The following is a 16,993-nucleotide window of genomic DNA, read 5'->3' on the forward strand; positions in this document are numbered from 1 at the left end:
ATGACAATTATTTACGGCCAAATTATGCGAGATAGTAATTTAGTGGCAATTTTAATAACATTTATTATTAGATTGATGAGAAAATCTAGATTTCCTCTAATTTTACATCGCTTTGTAAATCATTATATGAGTTTTATCGAAATACTTCTGAGAAGGAAACTTTCGAAAAAAACTTATTAGCGATACCAGCTACCCATGGATCCCATACATTAGACATTGTTGGTATCAAATTATAATATAATAGTGGCCAGTATAAGTTCGCAAAAGATACAGCAAGATCATCTAAAAATAAAAATTAATTTATAACAATATAATTTTAAAATAAAAACAAATTAATATAAAATTAGAAATGTAGTTATAAATTTAGAAAATAACAAAATAAATAAAAATAATAAAAACTAACATAATATGTTTTAAATTTTTTTATATAATATTTTATAAAATAATATATATTTACTTTTATTCTGTTCTAAACATTTTGACTTAATATTTCATTATTATAATATGACATAAATTTATTTTAAATTTTTCTTGAAAAAGAAAGGATACAACAAATTTTAGTGTTTTATTTATATACATATAATTTAATTTATAATTTAATTAATATTAATACAATACAGGGTTTCTGAGACATACGGTGGTACCACATTAGGAAAGATAAGTCAGTATTTGTGACTTTCCTTTATTTATATACACAATATATATATATATATATATATATATATATATATATATATATATATATATATATTTATATATAAAACATTTAAGTTAAATTATGTGTTTTACTGAAATATTTTAATACATACTGAATAAAACAGTAAAAGAATAAAATTATATCTAAATTATTTTTATACACAACTGAATTACTTACTCAATTCTTTGTTGTCTGGAAAAAGGTTAAAATATACTTTAACCGATTCAACTGACGGTAACATACGAAAGTGTTCTACAATCCACGTGTCATTTACTACATGACCTGTTAAATCCCACGTTGCTCTCACATCATCACCAGTTATATTAAAAGGACCTGTTAAATTATAAAGAAATATGAAATATTTTTAAATAAAATAACAGTAATCTTAGAAATCATTTATTATTCTTTTAAATGTCGAATTATAGAACACAATAATTATTAATTAATAAAATAATATAACAAACAAGGTTCAAGCCGTATAGTTGAAGAGCATATATTAACATTTAAACACAATCTTCTTAGTAACAATTTTGAATATGTTGTTTGGACGATTCGACAATACTTCGAATAATATTCAACAGAAAATAAGTAAAGAATAAAAAAGTTCAATAATTATGATTAGGATGTTAAAATAAAAATATGTCATTCACCGCATTTTCCATATAGCATAATACATATTTAAAATATTTTTGTATAAAAATTTAAATATTCTTTAAATATATTTCACAAAATATTTTTAAAATATTCCCATGTCCACTAAATTCCGTCAAAAAAATATTTTTAAAAATATTCTGAAAATAATTGGCCAAAATCTTTTTAAAACGTTGTTAAAATCTTTTTGAAATATTTCTCATAATATTTTTTGAGTGCTTAAAGAATGATATTATTGAAATTATTTCTAATAAAAATTTCAAATATTAAAAATGTTACCAGTTTTGTTTTTTAAAATATTGTTAAAACATTTATAAAATATTTCTTATAATAATTTTTTATAAATATTTCTGGAAAGATGTCATAATATTCTGTGTTGTACGGGTTATTATTTAGACGCATATTAATTAGTGTTCTACATTTATTTGCCACATTAATTGATTACTTCAAAAATCCGTTATTTATCTGTTTATAATATTTATTAAATTTACAGACATAAACTTCAAAATAATAAAGATAAATTTTTATATACGTAAGTGTGTATATATATATATATATATATATATATATATATATATATATATGTGTGTATATAATCTTTGAGAGCGATAAGTATATAAAGAATGTATATGTCTAACAAAATAAAAATAATGTATTTTGCTCATACCGTATGAAGAAAATATTGTCCTACCTTCATTAACAAATCCGAATATATCTCCTAGAGTACCATTTACATTCATGATACCTTGTATGAATAGTTTCGGTGAAATTACGTCAATTTCCAAACGGAAATTATCATTAAAAAAATGTGTTCTGATATCAAAAACATGAGTCTTCGAGAAACCAAAAACAGTGATATTTGACCCAATAACGTTTGCATGTATCAGGTCTGAATTATATACAACTTTGCCATATTTGTAATATAATGGATCCAAAGATGGAAAGTCAAATTCTGGCATCCCTACAAAATTAAATGAGCTAATATTAATATCAATATTTTAAAACTATTTAAAATTAAAGGTACTTTAATTTTTTTTATTTGCGTTACATAAAATTTAAACAATTTATAAATGAATCTTCTTTTAATATTGATTAATATTCTCTATCACAAATAAGAACAATTACTCATAATACACAAAAATTTTTCAAAGATATCTCAATAATGTTTCAAATAAAAAGTAAAATATTTCATAACAGTTGCAAAGTATGCAACATTTCTGAGATAGCTCTAGGTATGTATCTATACATATTGTTCATTCTTAATGATAAACAATGGTGTGGTTGGACAACTCTGTTTGCCATATAAAATATCTGCGTAACTGGCACTGGCAACCATTGTTAGGAACAAACAGCTTGTACAAAATACCTTGTAATAGCAAAATATCCATAACTCTTGACTTGAAATCTTATAGAAGAGTTGTTAAAACGTTAGTAAAACAATTTCCAAATATTACGAAAGAGTTATTAAAATGGCTAAAGTTTTTTTAAAATAATATTGAGAGTAATTCTCTAAATAAATTTAAATATTATTTCTGAAATCATAAAAACAAAATAAAATAATTTAAAAAGATAGTATTTAAATTTATTATATTTAGAGGACTACAAATACTCTAAAAAGTTTAATAGAAACATTTCATTTAAAAGGTATAAAAGTTAAAATAATGAAAACTTATAAATAACTTTTTATAAGAGTACCTGCAACAAATCGTGGCCATGCTTCTTGAAAAGCACGTTTTAAACAAGCGGAATAATCATCTGAACCCCGTTTGCAGCTGGTTACAGCTAGAAATAAAAATAAAATAAAACAAATTAGTATTAAAAATATAAAATACATAATTTTAATGAAAAAACATGATTCAAAATGTAATTTAAAAAATAACTTCTTCAATAAGTTAAGTTTATAATGTATAGTTAAATCAAAATCTAAAAAGCAAATTTTTCTTACTTTTTGTTTAATAAAAAAACGATTTTGTGTTGAAAATACAGATATAAAAATAATTATGTTGAATTATTATAATAATTACATTGCACTAAAAAAAGAATTTGCTAATTATTTGATAAATGATTGAATTTAGTAATAAATTATAAAACTCCATTTTTTCAGTGCAATGTAATTATTTTGAAGAAAAACATAATTATTTTCATATATGTATTTTTAACAAAATCGTTGTTGTTATTCTTTATGGTGTAATAATATTAAAAAGATAATAATAAGACATTATTAAATAAAACTTACGAAGCGTAGGTTTGTTGGCTGAGGATAATCCAAGTATTGCAACGCTGAATGCAATAATGTAAAATAACATGTCGATTGTTCAGTATTCCCAACAGCTAATTACTTCTGCCTGCTTTCTCTGTAACGGAAACAATAGACAACAATTCAGGACACATATTATGCAACTATTTTAAATATAACAATAGAAAATTTAAAACATATCTATATTTTTGTAACAAAATAATCTTTTTTAAACAGAATTGTTTGCTATTGTGCGTAGAAATCGACGCGCGAACGAGAACGTCGATATCACTCACAATTAGAGAAAGTGCGAATTGCTTGAGAGAGCTTGAGAGAGAGAGAGAGAGAGAGAGAGAGAGAGAGGGAGGGATTGACTTGAGCACAGATTTAGATGACAATTGTCTTGTCATCTATAATGTTACAGAATTTCACTTACTTCGAAAACTGAGTCGTTGAGTATTTCGTCAATTTCTACGATGCAATGCTTTCTCTCTATCACTCGACGCGCAATCACAGTTCCCGTGCTAGTGCGTGACGGAAGTTTTGATTACAATTGTCCGCTCAAAACTGGCAAAACTCCTTAAGTTTTTAAGTCAGACTAGCAGTGCTCAGATCGCGTAGCTTTGTTCATCTAATCGTGAAACTCGACTTTCGAGAGAATAAAACCTGTATTGCATGTTAGACGAAAAATACATTCGTTCGCTTATTGGCTCGCGTTTACATGTTGTTCCCGGAGTCTTCACTAATATGAATATGTATGAGGCCTTACCAGATTGATATAAATATAGAATGATTCGACCAACTAACCTTGTCTCGTTCGTAAACAGAATACAAAAAAATGTTTGTATTAACGTTTTAAATGTCAACCTCGTGAAATTGACGGAAGAGAATTATTACTTATTAAAGCGAATCGAGCTTGAAGACATTACTAAAATTAAATTAAAGTTTACATTTACTTTTTGCATACTACTAGAACAAAACAAGCGCTACGCGAGCGCTATAAAGCTTTTAATAGTGAATGTATATTATATTTAAATAAATATAAAAAAATTAAAAAATTAATCAAGTTCAAAAAAAATTTTACATAAATTAATAAAAACAATTTTTTTTATTTTTTTATTATTATTGATTTATGTAATACAGTTATAATTAAGTATAACTAAAGATGTGTGTGTGTGTGTGTGTGTGTGTGTGTGTGTGTGTGTGTGTGCGCGCGCGCGCGCGTGCGTGCGTGCGTGCGTGCGTGTGGGTGTGGGTGTGGGCATGGGTGGGTGTGTGTGTGGGTGTGTGTGTGTGTCTGTGTGTGCTTCTGCTTCTGAATAATTAAGAGGCATAGTAGTGGAAAGAATGTTCTTAATCCGTTACCATAAAAAAAATTCGGCGGTAAACAGCGGGAAATTTTTTTTAACATCGACATCTACTTAAAAAAGATCTTAAAAAAAATTTGTTGACGATTCATTAAAATACCATCGCTGAAATTATGCAAAATTTGATTGCACGTAATTTCATCAATATGTATTCGGCGATGTCTTAAGTCGTTCGTTAATGTCGGTTTCCATCGTAAAGATACGCGCTGAACCGGCCACGAATGTCTAACTTTGTATAACTTCCCGATTCAAGTTCTCAAATAGAAATGGTTGTATTTTGATAACTCTAGATAGCATTATACTCGAATATCTAAGGTTAGCTACTAAATTTATAATATTAAAATATATACTATAATAAATAATAATATTAAAATATTATGATTTTTATTAAAGGTTGTGAAAATTACAATTTCCGATGTTCAACGTTACATTAACCAACATTCATCCACTATTTATAAAAAATTAATATTGACAATATAAATTGAATCTAGTACGGAAAAATGGGACAGGATGCATTTTTCTATACGAGGTTTCTATATTATGAAATTTTCATCCGAATTGCTTGTGTTCACGAATCGAGTTTCAGTAATTTTTTTTCTGATCCAGAACTCGAACCGATTTCTATCATATACACAAAGCTTGGATATACACAAGAAAACTTTCATAATGCAATTTTATTCTTTTCTCGATATTTTAATCATGATAATATCTTTACATCATGAATTGAATTAGCATCGCCTAATTAGTAGAGGAGCCGAGTAATTAACAATTTAAATCTTATCTTTTATAGGTTATCTTATTTTTTATAGGTATCCTTGTTTCCCGAGTGTTGATAATTATTAGACTGTTCCAAAACTTGATATATTTATTATTATCGCATAGCTGCCGCTCTCATGTTTAGATTGTGTCACCGACAGGAATCAGTTTTCTTAAAAAACTGCAGTTTGTCTCAAGGATACTGCAATCAATTCAATGTCGCCCACTCAAAGAATGCGGAAAGATTTAAATATATGTATGCTGTGCATCCAGTACCTCTCTCTCTCTCTCTCTCTCTCTCTCTCTCTCTCTCTCTCTCTCTCTCTCTCTCTCTCTCTCTCTCTCTCTCTCTCTCTCTCTCTCTCTCTCGAAAAAAGAGAAAGTAATAAAAGAGAAGGTAGATATAAAAAATATGGCAATGGGAGTAACGAAATTAAAGAAAGGTAACAAAGGAGTAGTAATTATGGGTTGTGAAACTGGAGAAAAGGTGAAAAAATTGAAAGAGACAGTACAAGCTAAGCTGGGAGAGCATTATAAAGTGCTCGAGTCGTCTCAATCGAAACCAAAAGTAAAAATTGTTAACATAAATTTAGAAGAGATGAACTTGGATGATAATGAACTTATAAATACAATTGAGAAGCAGAATAAAATAGATACAATATGCAAATTGTGAATGGTTAAAGAAAAGAAGAGAATGATTAAAGAAAAGAGTAACAATCAAAAAAGAGGAAATGACGAAGGATCAATAATAATGGAAGTAGATGAAGAGACGCACGAGCTGATATTGAAGAAATCAAAACTATAAATATAGGATGGAAGAAATGTCCTGTATTTAATCACATCAGTGTCTAAAGATGTTTTAAATGCTGGGGGTACTTCCACATTGCTAAAAATTGTACGAGAGAAGAAACATGCTGCAAATGCGCAGGGAATCATAGCTCGCGTGTTTGCACAGCGACGGAGAGCAAATGTGTGAATTGTATGTTCAAAAATAGAACATACAATCTAAATGACGACCATAAAGCCATCAGTCAAGAATGTCCTACTTTTAAAAGGGCGTTACAAAAAGAGAAAAGGAGAGCAGGTTGGGAGGATACAAAACAGCAACTACAGAAGAAAGAAGAAATAATTATGTATACAAATGCGCAGAGCTTACCAGCGTATATAGACGAACTTCAGCATCAGGTTATTAGACCAGGAATTTTAGGATTTTACTTCGGAAAAAATGCCACCTAGCTAAATTTTTGCACACACCTTTATTTAGGCATTATAAACAAGGTGCAAAAAGTCCCCATCGATATCGTGTTAGCTTCAAAAGTTATTCGAGGTCAAAGGTCACAAAAATTGATTTTTTGTGAATATCGCTTTCTATTAGTCGTACGTCAATTATGGTTATTATAAAAATTGTAGATTGAACTGTTCTCTACAACAAATGCTCTGCACATTTTTCATGTACGAACAACCGTTTTCACGTTATACGGCCAACAAAGTGTTCGCAGAACACTAATAGCAATACATTTGTTTCCCCACCACCTTCGAGGTAGAATATAAGGCGCGTTTTTTTTACATGGTTTTCCCTGTAGGGAAAGGAATTTCTGAGCACCGAACCTGCATCAAGTTTTGTTTCAAGCTTAAAAAAACTGCTGCAGAAACCCATCGCATGCTTGTGGAAGTATTAGATAAAATTTTAATTTTAATTGGTTATACGATAAGACTTTTTACTTAATAAAAATTTTACTTTAAATCCAAATGTACTTTTTTACATATATACTTGTAAATTAATTGAAAATATTTTCTACATATTTCTTACTATTTAAAATCAGAGCGTATTTGAAACATATTAATTTAGCACATTTAAATATATTAAAATATATTTAAAATATATTTTAATATATTAAAATAATATATTTAAAATATATTTGTAAATCTGAAAAAATGTTTGATTAAATTAATGAAAATAATACGAACATTTTAAATTTTTAATTAAAATATCTGGATTGAAATAAAGTGGTTCTTATTCTTTCAATTCAAAAGAAGTTTTTATAGGTTACATAATCCATTTTAACTCACAGGATTAAAATAACAATTGTTATCCTTTCTTTTTTCAGAATCAATCATATGTTTAAAATATTAACAATTATAATAAAATACATTTGAAATTAAATATGTTTTATTTATCCTTTATAGTTTTGTTACATTTATATAGAACAGATTTTCTAAGTTGTTGCTTGATTGCAGAATAATAGATTTTTATAAATTTGAGTCTTTCCTCTTTTTGTAACCATTCAATACATTAGAAAGATTTGTAAGATAAATGTAATACTGGCCTAATAAAACTACATACAAGTATGTACAGTTAGAAGCTAAAAGATTGCAACACTTCCGTGTCTAAGTTATATCTTGGAATGACGAAATTGACCGGGTGGAATCTCACATAAAATCAAATTAAGTAGGTGTTTTCATCATGTACTTTATTCCCTTTATATATACATGTATGTATACATACATGTACGACATACGTATATTATAAATGTCGCATAATTAATAAATTATTTTGATCATTTTTTAACAGATTATTTATTTAGACGGTGCACATTCTCCACCAAAAGCAACTCAATTTAATAATGGAAATGTTAATTATGAATTACAAATCTTATCAAGTACCCGAATTTCATGTTTAGGAAAATATAAATTTGAAAACACATTAAATCTGCCAGAACCGGAAGAAGTTAATTTTTCGGAAATTTTGAATACAACAACAAGAGTCAGTAAGTTTCTCAGGTTTATCAATTTATTATATAAATAAAGAAAGTCGACAATACTAACAAAAATTAATTATACAATACATCACATTTTTTAATGCATCACATTAACATTTTAATATAAAATAAAATTCTTCTTTAACAATAAATAATTATTATAGTGATAGAAGGTTATCTCAAAACAAATTTTGTAACATTATATAATAATTAATTAAATAAAAAGATAGGTTGCGGTTCAATAACTGACGGAAGATACAAATTGGAAGTTCACGTATCAAACTTCGATACAAAAGATTATGATGACTAAAATTTAAAAAAGGGAGATAAAATAAAAATAATAGTAATGATATAAACAGGTAAAGTATAAAAGAAATGAGTACAAATTTATATAATATAAAAAATGTGAAAAAATTTATACACTTTTTATAAAATTAAAAAATTTTTTTTTATTTGTGTGCACTAATTACCATATCTATTTACCAATTTATTAAAATATTTATACTTTTAACTAAATATATATTTTTTATAATAAATCTACATGATTACATGGACATTTTTTCCCATTTTTAATTTAGTATATTTAGTATTACACACGCACACACGCACACACGCGCGCGTGCGCACACACGCACACACACACACACGCGTGCGTGCGCAGCTATAACGTAGTTAAAACTATAACTGTCAAAACGCAATCTCCACGATGACAGCAGCTGACGAAGTAAGCACAACGCGAAAACCAATGAGCATTTTGGAAAAGCGGCAACAATAAACTTCGAGAGACTGCGACTATCGATTTAACACGGATTTTTTCAGAAAGGATTTCTGTTTTCACGACAGAATTTGATTAACAATAACTTTAATTAATAATAACTAACTCGCAGTGAGGCTAAATACTCGCCAGAATTGTCTTCGTTCTAAACAAGAACCAATTTGTGAATTTATTTTTGTATAGCTTATATTACCACTTTTGTTCTTCTTCGACCTATTATGCAATGTCGTCACATTTTTATAAATAATAAATATTTATTGAGTAATAAATATTTCATAACTTTAAATTTAGAATTTATTAAACAATATTTTTGATGAATATAACTGTTAAACTTCTATATAAAATATTAATTATTAATAAAATAAATAAAATGTAAATGAGTACCATTATACCATCACTTTTTCTTCTATGTTTGTGAATTTATAAAAACTTTTGATTTTGAATTACATTTGTTTTATATATGATACTAATGTTTAATGTCAAAGCAAAGAAATATCGACTCTATTATTGATTACATATTCGATTATATACTTAAATATTGTAAATATTATTCAAAAATATATCCATGAAAAAGTAATCGTACTTAGAGAAGCGTTCTGACAAGAAAAATATCTGCTGAAACATCCAACGAAACAATAGAAGTACATTAAAATAAATGACGCTTATCGATAGCTACTTAAGTGAATATTTATTAACTCGAGAGCATGTATATAAGCTAAAGTTAGAAAGAAGGCTGAAGAATTCATCGTCGTAATTACGAAAAATACATAAAGAAAAGAATAGACAGAATTGATTTTCGTCTTATAACGAATAGATTTTGAATTAGATCTCATCTAAAACTGCAATAGTACGAAAACGTTGTACAATATAACGACCAAGCATTTTAAGAATCCTTAAAATTGCGTGAATATGTATACGTATATTATAATGTTATTATATTTTTATATAGAAGTAACAGTGCTTACTAATTTTTTTATAATATAACTTTAAATTTATGTCAGACTAATGAAAGACAGGGATTTTAACTTTAATTTAATGATATATTTTTTTCTACTGAAAAAGAACCAGTCGAGTTTGAAACGTATTTAATTAATTGTTGATCCTTTTTTTATGATCTACTTAAAAATTAATAAATAAATAGTAATTATATCCTTGATATGTCTCAAAGATATAATTACTATTACTCGAAATAAAACAAATATTATAAAAAAAAATTAAAATAAATTAATAATAGGCATCAGAATTTATTCGTAAATTAATGGGAAATAACACATAAATAATATAGAATTAATTATAACATTAATATAAAATTAATTGTAATAACAATATAAAGAAGGCTGGATAAGATATACCAGAGAGTACATTATTTTTAATATTTATATTATTAAAAAAAATTACAATTTATAAAGCGTAGTTGTATGTATATTGGCTTTGTATTACAAATGTTAGATTGTTTATTAATTAATAAGTACATATTTAAGTATAACTATTCAATTATGTTATGATAGATTAACTTTTGTATCATATAAGCTTCATTATCTAATTCCTCGATTATAAAGATAGAACGGGAAATAAAGAATATAGAGATCTCGTTTATACTAGGTAAAGAGGAAGACTGGAATGGAACTGGAGGCGATCGTGGGCCGCGTAGGTCGTCCCTCGAGAGCCATTTCGAAATAGTCTGCAGAATCTCGAAATCGTGGTACATGAAAAATGTTTGATTGATTTTAAGAGATGACTGCGACTGCTGACACAATCATAGGTTAGCATTAGTAACGGACTAATTATGACTGACCTTCTGCGCTCTGGAGTTTTCCAATTTATACGAAAATTGATCTATGCGCTTCTTTGTTTTAAGAAAAGTGACGTGTGCACCGATTTTTTGGATACCGCGGAGCAAAAATAGATTTTCTCATCAATTTAATAGTGAATTTTATCAAAATTACTAATAAATTACTATCTCACGTAATTTTGCCGTAGATAATTATCACATTAAATTTAACAATGATTTTACATCTCTTTGTAAATCATTATATGAGTTTTATAGAAATACTTTTGAGAAGGAAACTTTCGAAAAAAACTTGTTAGCAATATCAGTTAACCATGGATCCCATATATTAGACGTTGTTGGCAACATCACTCGATATAACGATGGCCAGAATTCGTTCGCAAAAGTTACGGCAAGATCATCTGAAAATAAAAATTAATTTATAACACTATGATTTTTAAATAAAAACAAATCATTATATTATTAGAAATGTAGTTATAAATTTAGCAAGTAACAAAATAAATAAAAATATTAAATTAAAGGCTAATATAACGTGTTTTAAACTTATTTTAAATGTTTTAAATTTATTTCTCTTGAAAAAAAACTTCAACAGATTTTAATGTTTTATTTATGTACAAATGTATATACATTTTAATTAATTTTTTTATCGGTATTAATAGTGTAATATTTCTGAAACATACCGAAATAGCATTAAAGTGCAGACACATTAGGAAGGTCGGTATTGGTGACTTTTCTTTATATATATATATATATATATATATATATAATATTTACACGTTAAATTATGTGTTTTTTAGTAAAATATTTTCATGCATACTGAATAAAACAGTAAACAAATGAAATTATATCTGAATTAGTTTAACACACATCTGAATTACTTACTAAATTCTTTGTTGTTTTGAAAAAAATCAAAATATAGCTTAAGCTTTTTAACTGATGGTAACGTATGAAAATGTTCTACAATCCATGTGTCATTTACTACATGCCCTGTTAAATCCCATGTTCCTCTCACATCATCAGCAGTTAAATTAAAAGGACCTATTAAATTATACAATAAAATATGAAACGTTTTTTAATAAAATAACACTAATTTTAAAAATCATTTATTAATTTTTTTTAAATATAAAAATTATGGAAAAATAATTATTAATTAATAAAATAATATGACAAGTAAGAGTCAAGCCCTATAGTTGATGATTAGCAATTAAACACAATCTTCTTAATTTCGAACATAATATTTAAACGTTTTAATACTCTTTCGAATGATATTGAACAGAAATCACAATAGATAATAAAAAAGATTCAATGATGATGATCTGGATGTTGTAAAATAATATGTCATTTACTGCACACAGCACAAAATATTTAAAAAAAATTTTTTAAATACTTGTATACAGATTTAAATATTTTTAAAATATTTCACAAAATAGTTGTTAAATATTTCTATGTCCACTATATCGTGTCAAAAAATATTTTTAAAAATATTCTGAAAATAATTGGCAGAAACCTTTTTTACATATTATTAAAATCTTTTCAAAATATTTCTTATAATATTTTTGAAGAAATATTTTTTAGAAGAAATTTATAATATTGTGGGCTGTATAAGTTATTATTTAGATGTACATCAACTTCATCTTTTATTCACTATATTACACACGCACACACACACGCGCGCGCGCGCGCGCACACACACACACACAAACGCGTGCGCCCGCACACACGCACATAATCTTTGAGCATAAGTATTTAAAAAATGTATATCTCTAACAAAATATAAATAATGCATTCTACTAATACTATGAAGAAAATATTGTCGTACCTTCACTAGCAATTTTGAATATACTTCCCAGAGTACCATTCATATTCACGGTACCTTCTATGAATAGTTTCGGTGCTATTACGTCAATTTCCAAACGGAAAATATCATCAAGAAAATGTGTTCTGATATCAAAAATATAAACCTTCGATAAACCAGAAGTAGTGGTATTTGACAAAATAACGTCTGCACGTATAAGATCGCCTGAATCAAATACAACTTTACCATATTTGTAAGATAATGGATCCAAAGATGGAAAGTTCAATTCTGGCATCCCTACAAGAATGAATAAGCTAAAATTAATATCTATATTTAAACAATTTAAGTTTAAAGAAATTTTAATCTCTTTTACTTGCATTACATAAAATTTAAACAATTTATAAGTTTATTTTCTTTTTACATTGATTAATATTCTATCTCGAATAGAACAATATCCATAAAACACAAAAAATTTTTAAAGTTATTTCAAAAATATTTCAATTAAAAAGTGAAATATTTCATAAAAGTTGCAAAATATGCAGCACTTCTGAGATAATTTTGGATATTTATATGTACACGTTTTTTGTTCTTAATGATAATTGCCGGGGGGCAGCTTTTTTTGCTAATATTATAATAAGAACATTTTAATTAAAGGATGCAGCAATAAAAATAATAAAATCAGAAATTTTTAATAAGAGTACCTGCAATAAATCGCGGCCATGCTTCTTCAAAAGCACGTTTTAAACAAGCGGAATAATCATCTGAATTTTGTTTGCAGCTAGTTACTGCTGAAATAAAAATAGAATAAAACAAATTAGTATTAAAATACAAAACTACATAATTTTAATAAAAAAATATAATTCAAATGTAATTTAAAGAACAACTTCTTCTTTGACAAATATATATAAATTATCAATCTTTTTACACTCGTATATCAATAAACAATGAATAATGTAAGGCCGTACATTATACATACGTTTATATTTAAAATAAATCTGAAAATAAATAAATCTTTTATACAAATGAAACAATCGATATGTAGATTGTGAATAGATGTAAATATGTATAATAAAAAAAAAACGATTATGTTGAAAATATATGAAGTATATGAAAATAATTATGTTGGATTATGAAAACAATTACATTGCTGAAAAAAGGATTTGATAACTATTATTTGGTAAATTACCAAATTTGCTAATAGTTATCAAATTGTTTTTTTATTGCAATGTAATTATTTTAATGATTTAACATAATTATCTTCATATTTGTATTTTCAAAAAAATTGTTTTTTTTTTCAGTGTAATAATATTATCAAAAAGAAAATAATAAGACATTATTAAGACTTACGAAGCGTAGGTTTGTTGGCTGAGGATAATCCAAGTATTGCAACGCTGAATGCAATAATGGTGTAGATGTAGAGTAACATGTCAATTGTTCAGTATTCTCAAAAATAATTTGATTAGATTATGGACGATAGAGTTCTATATTGCAGTTCTCAAAGCTTTTAAGCAACGTAAGAAATATTGGATTGATATTCCAATTGGATAGACATCTAAAAAATTAATTATCAGATAATTACTTTTAATCTATTACTCCTATTTGAACTTTTCTTATCAAAGAATAAATTAGGATTTTATTGTCTTTTAGACACTATTATATGTCTATATTGTTATCAGCTTAGTGCATACATATAAATAAGAATAGAGTGAACAAAAGTATGTAAAAGATGTGTGAGAGAGAAATATATACATGGAATACTCGTCCTTCGTGCGTATGTGCCAATATTGCAACTGTTACAGTTGACATATGTGGACAATTGATTTGAGATTTTGGCCGTATTAAACCCACATTCAGAATGGTATATGAGATTTGGTCGTGTTGCTTGAATCCTCAATCAAAATACCAAAAATTAATGTATAGATTTTTTGTTCATGTCAAAACAAAGCCTTATAGTATAAACTCAATTTATGGAATTTGTAATTTCAACAGGTTTATAAAGTACACGTAAGTATTACATTGTTTAGAAGAAAACAGATTTGATTCATTTCTCTCCAAAGGGATCGAAACATGATCTTAGTAGATAGGTTTGACCATACCTTAAACTCATGAAATAAATATGTAAAAACATATTTTGCTTTTAACTATATTATATTAAGAACTCACAAATTTTAGACATTAAAAACACATTTAATGTTGTAATTGAATTTTTGGAATAAAATCAACAACATAATAACTAAACTAAACATTTATGCCCTTTACATGATTTTCATTAATTTTCGCCAAACAAAAGTAACCAAAGTAAACTTTCTCCAACGTTTACATTAATTAAAAATAATTATTTTAAGGTTTATCATTCATAAACTAAATAGAAATTCTTGATAGTTCAAATATTCCACCTGATACTCTTGACTTTGAATACAGTTTACAAAAAAAATAAAAATAATAAAATAAGAATACTATTTTTACCTCAAACTGTGTATAATAAAATGGCGTAAATAACATATAATATTTTTACCTTGACATATAAAAGTATGACGATAAAATAAACAAAAATTTTTTTATTTACTCCACGTTAAAACACGTTAAAAGAGTTTGTCTATACCTCACAGCCTCACATCCGAAACGCACTGCCGAGTGTTATGTTGTATTATGTCAGTAGCGACCGATTGAACTTTAATAAATATACGCTAGCGGTCATTACTTTGCTTTCTCAATCCTTTTCCCCTATCTTTTCATATAATACATGTAACGTGTCCTATATACATAAATGCATGTGCATATAGATGTGTGCCAGGAAGGTATTTATGACCGCTACTGTACTGGAATAAGTATTGCCATATAAGAAGAAAACGTGGATGACATAACATCATGTGAAAGGCCTCTCTCACTCTACACATGCACATACAGTCGAAATTCTTCACGTTACACTCATACTAAAAAAATTGCTCAAGTCGCTGAAATTACTTGTTTTTCATAGCCATAATATATTTAGATTGCGCAATCTTGCCTTATTTGAGAGGAGTGAGAGTAGATCTCACGTAGAAAAAATCACATTCCTTTTTCGTGATCGCGTGTCCTCTCTCATTTGCATATGCGTACACAACGTACAATCTGTTTGTTTCACTTTTTCGTTTCTCTTTCAACTCCCTTACACACATATGTACGCTTTGTATGCATGCGCGAACAAGAGAGACCGCAAGATCACGAAACTAGACCTCTAAATTATAAAGCCCGGTTTTTCATTATCTAATTAACTTATAATTAAACTTCACTTGAAGTTTTAGCCAATAAGCTTCATCTACGGCATCATCATAGATAAAGCCTATTAGGTAAAACAACAGGTAAAATTTAACCATCAGTTAATCAGATAATGAAAAATCAAGCCTAAGAGTAGCGCAAACAACTGCTATTTTGGAACCAATGCTGGTAATTTTAACTACAATTGAAAAGTGTGGAAATCAGAATCACTGAACGCTCATTAGATGAGAGACTTATTAGGTCCATAATGGCGTTTGAAGTCGGTATCTTAGATAAAAGGATTGCGCTACTTTTATAATATAGAGCTCTACCATGAAACAGAATATGTCCTTTTCTACGTGAAGACTACCCTCGCGCAGTTTAGACTCGAACAGTACACTTTATCTAAAGGATGTCCCTAAGGATGTTCTTAGGACGCATAAATGTTCTTCAAATGTCCCATGGACGTCCCTAGAAGATGTGTGCTATGTGAAGATATTCTATGTCTACGGCTTATCTATCTCGATGTTCTGATACTCTAAAATTTCCTAACTTGACTGTACTGTAAAGAAAGGTGGCTCTTTGCAGTTTCACTTGACACGCTTTCTGGCTACCACTGCATATTCCAGTTATTCGAGTTTAAAATAAAAAAAATTTTATTGATTTATTTTAAATCGTTAATTCCAAATAAATATAATACTTAAACCCATCCCATTTATGTTCCGGACATTCAGGATGGATCATCATGAGAATGATTTATGCTATTAGAGTAGTAACTAATAAAACTTTAAATAAATATTTTTTATTAGGATTTTCAAAACAAAAGGTGCAGTGCAGTCATGATTTTTATTTTTCATACTTGACATGTTTACAGTATTTTTATATTACCTTACTGTTTTAGTAATTAGACTGTAATATATAATTAAAAAAC

The 16,993-nt window shown here is 27.1% G+C and overlaps 2 protein-coding genes across 4 annotated transcripts; both read right to left on the reverse strand.

The window, feature by feature from the left end:
* Positions 1-3: 3 nt before the first annotated feature.
* LOC105197006 lies at positions 4-4,322 on the reverse strand. The gene is made up of 6 exons (XM_039455127.1): positions 4,021-4,322; positions 3,585-3,702; positions 3,044-3,130; positions 2,040-2,309; positions 875-1,030; positions 4-282 (listed from the first exon to the last, which is right to left on the reverse strand). Exons 2-6 carry the CDS (start codon positions 3,652-3,654, stop codon positions 134-136), a joined length of 732 nt encoding a protein of 243 aa, XP_039311061.1. The 5' UTR covers positions 3,655-3,702; positions 4,021-4,322; the 3' UTR covers positions 4-133.
* A 6,282-nt stretch (positions 4,323-10,604) lies between these two features.
* Positions 10,605-15,487, reverse strand: LOC105194698. Of its 3 annotated transcripts, XM_039455245.1 has the most exons (7): positions 15,428-15,487; positions 14,575-14,714; positions 14,173-14,377; positions 13,527-13,613; positions 12,850-13,122; positions 11,913-12,068; positions 10,605-11,431 (listed from the first exon to the last, which is right to left on the reverse strand). In XM_039455245.1, exons 3-7 carry the CDS (start codon positions 14,249-14,251, stop codon positions 11,283-11,285), a joined length of 744 nt encoding a protein of 247 aa, XP_039311179.1. In that variant the 5' UTR covers positions 14,252-14,377; positions 14,575-14,714; positions 15,428-15,487; the 3' UTR covers positions 10,605-11,282. The 3 variants fall into 3 exon arrangements, with proteins under 3 accessions (XP_039311179.1, XP_039311180.1, XP_025986645.1); XM_039455246.1 differs by lacking the exon at positions 15,428-15,487 and having other exon boundaries at positions 13,527-13,610; positions 14,575-15,023; XM_026130860.2 differs by lacking the exon at positions 15,428-15,487 and having other exon boundaries at positions 14,575-15,019.
* Between the last annotated feature and the right edge of the window lie 1,506 nt (positions 15,488-16,993).

This window comes from Solenopsis invicta, chromosome 11 (genome assembly GCF_016802725.1).
Source record: "Solenopsis invicta isolate M01_SB chromosome 11, UNIL_Sinv_3.0, whole genome shotgun sequence".
Lineage (NCBI taxonomy): Eukaryota > Metazoa > Arthropoda > Insecta > Hymenoptera > Formicidae > Solenopsis > Solenopsis invicta.

Bases quoted from the DNA above. Each gene is read 5' to 3' on its own strand.
- LOC105194698 (XM_039455245.1), bottom strand. From the start codon at position 14,251: ATGTTACTCTACATCTACACCATTATTGCATTCAGCGTTGCAATACTT. The intron at 13,614-14,172 runs GTAAGTCTTAAT...TTTTTATTTCAG, and splicing joins AGCCAACAAACCTACGCTTC to CAGTAACTAGCTGCAAACAA. The intron at 12,069-12,849 runs GTACGACAATAT...ATAATTTAATAG, and splicing joins ATTCAAAATTGCTAGTGAAG to GTCCTTTTAATTTAACTGCT.
- LOC105197006 (XM_039455127.1), bottom strand. From the start codon at position 3,654: ATGTTATTTTACATTATTGCATTCAGCGTTGCAATACTTGGATTATCC. The intron at 2,310-3,043 runs GTACTCTTATAA...TTAATTTTGTAG, and splicing joins ATGGCCACGATTTGTTGCAG to GGATGCCAGAATTTGACTTT. The intron at 283-874 runs GTAAGTAATTCA...TTTTATTTTTAG, and splicing joins TCCAGACAACAAAGAATTGA to ATGATCTTGCTGTATCTTTT.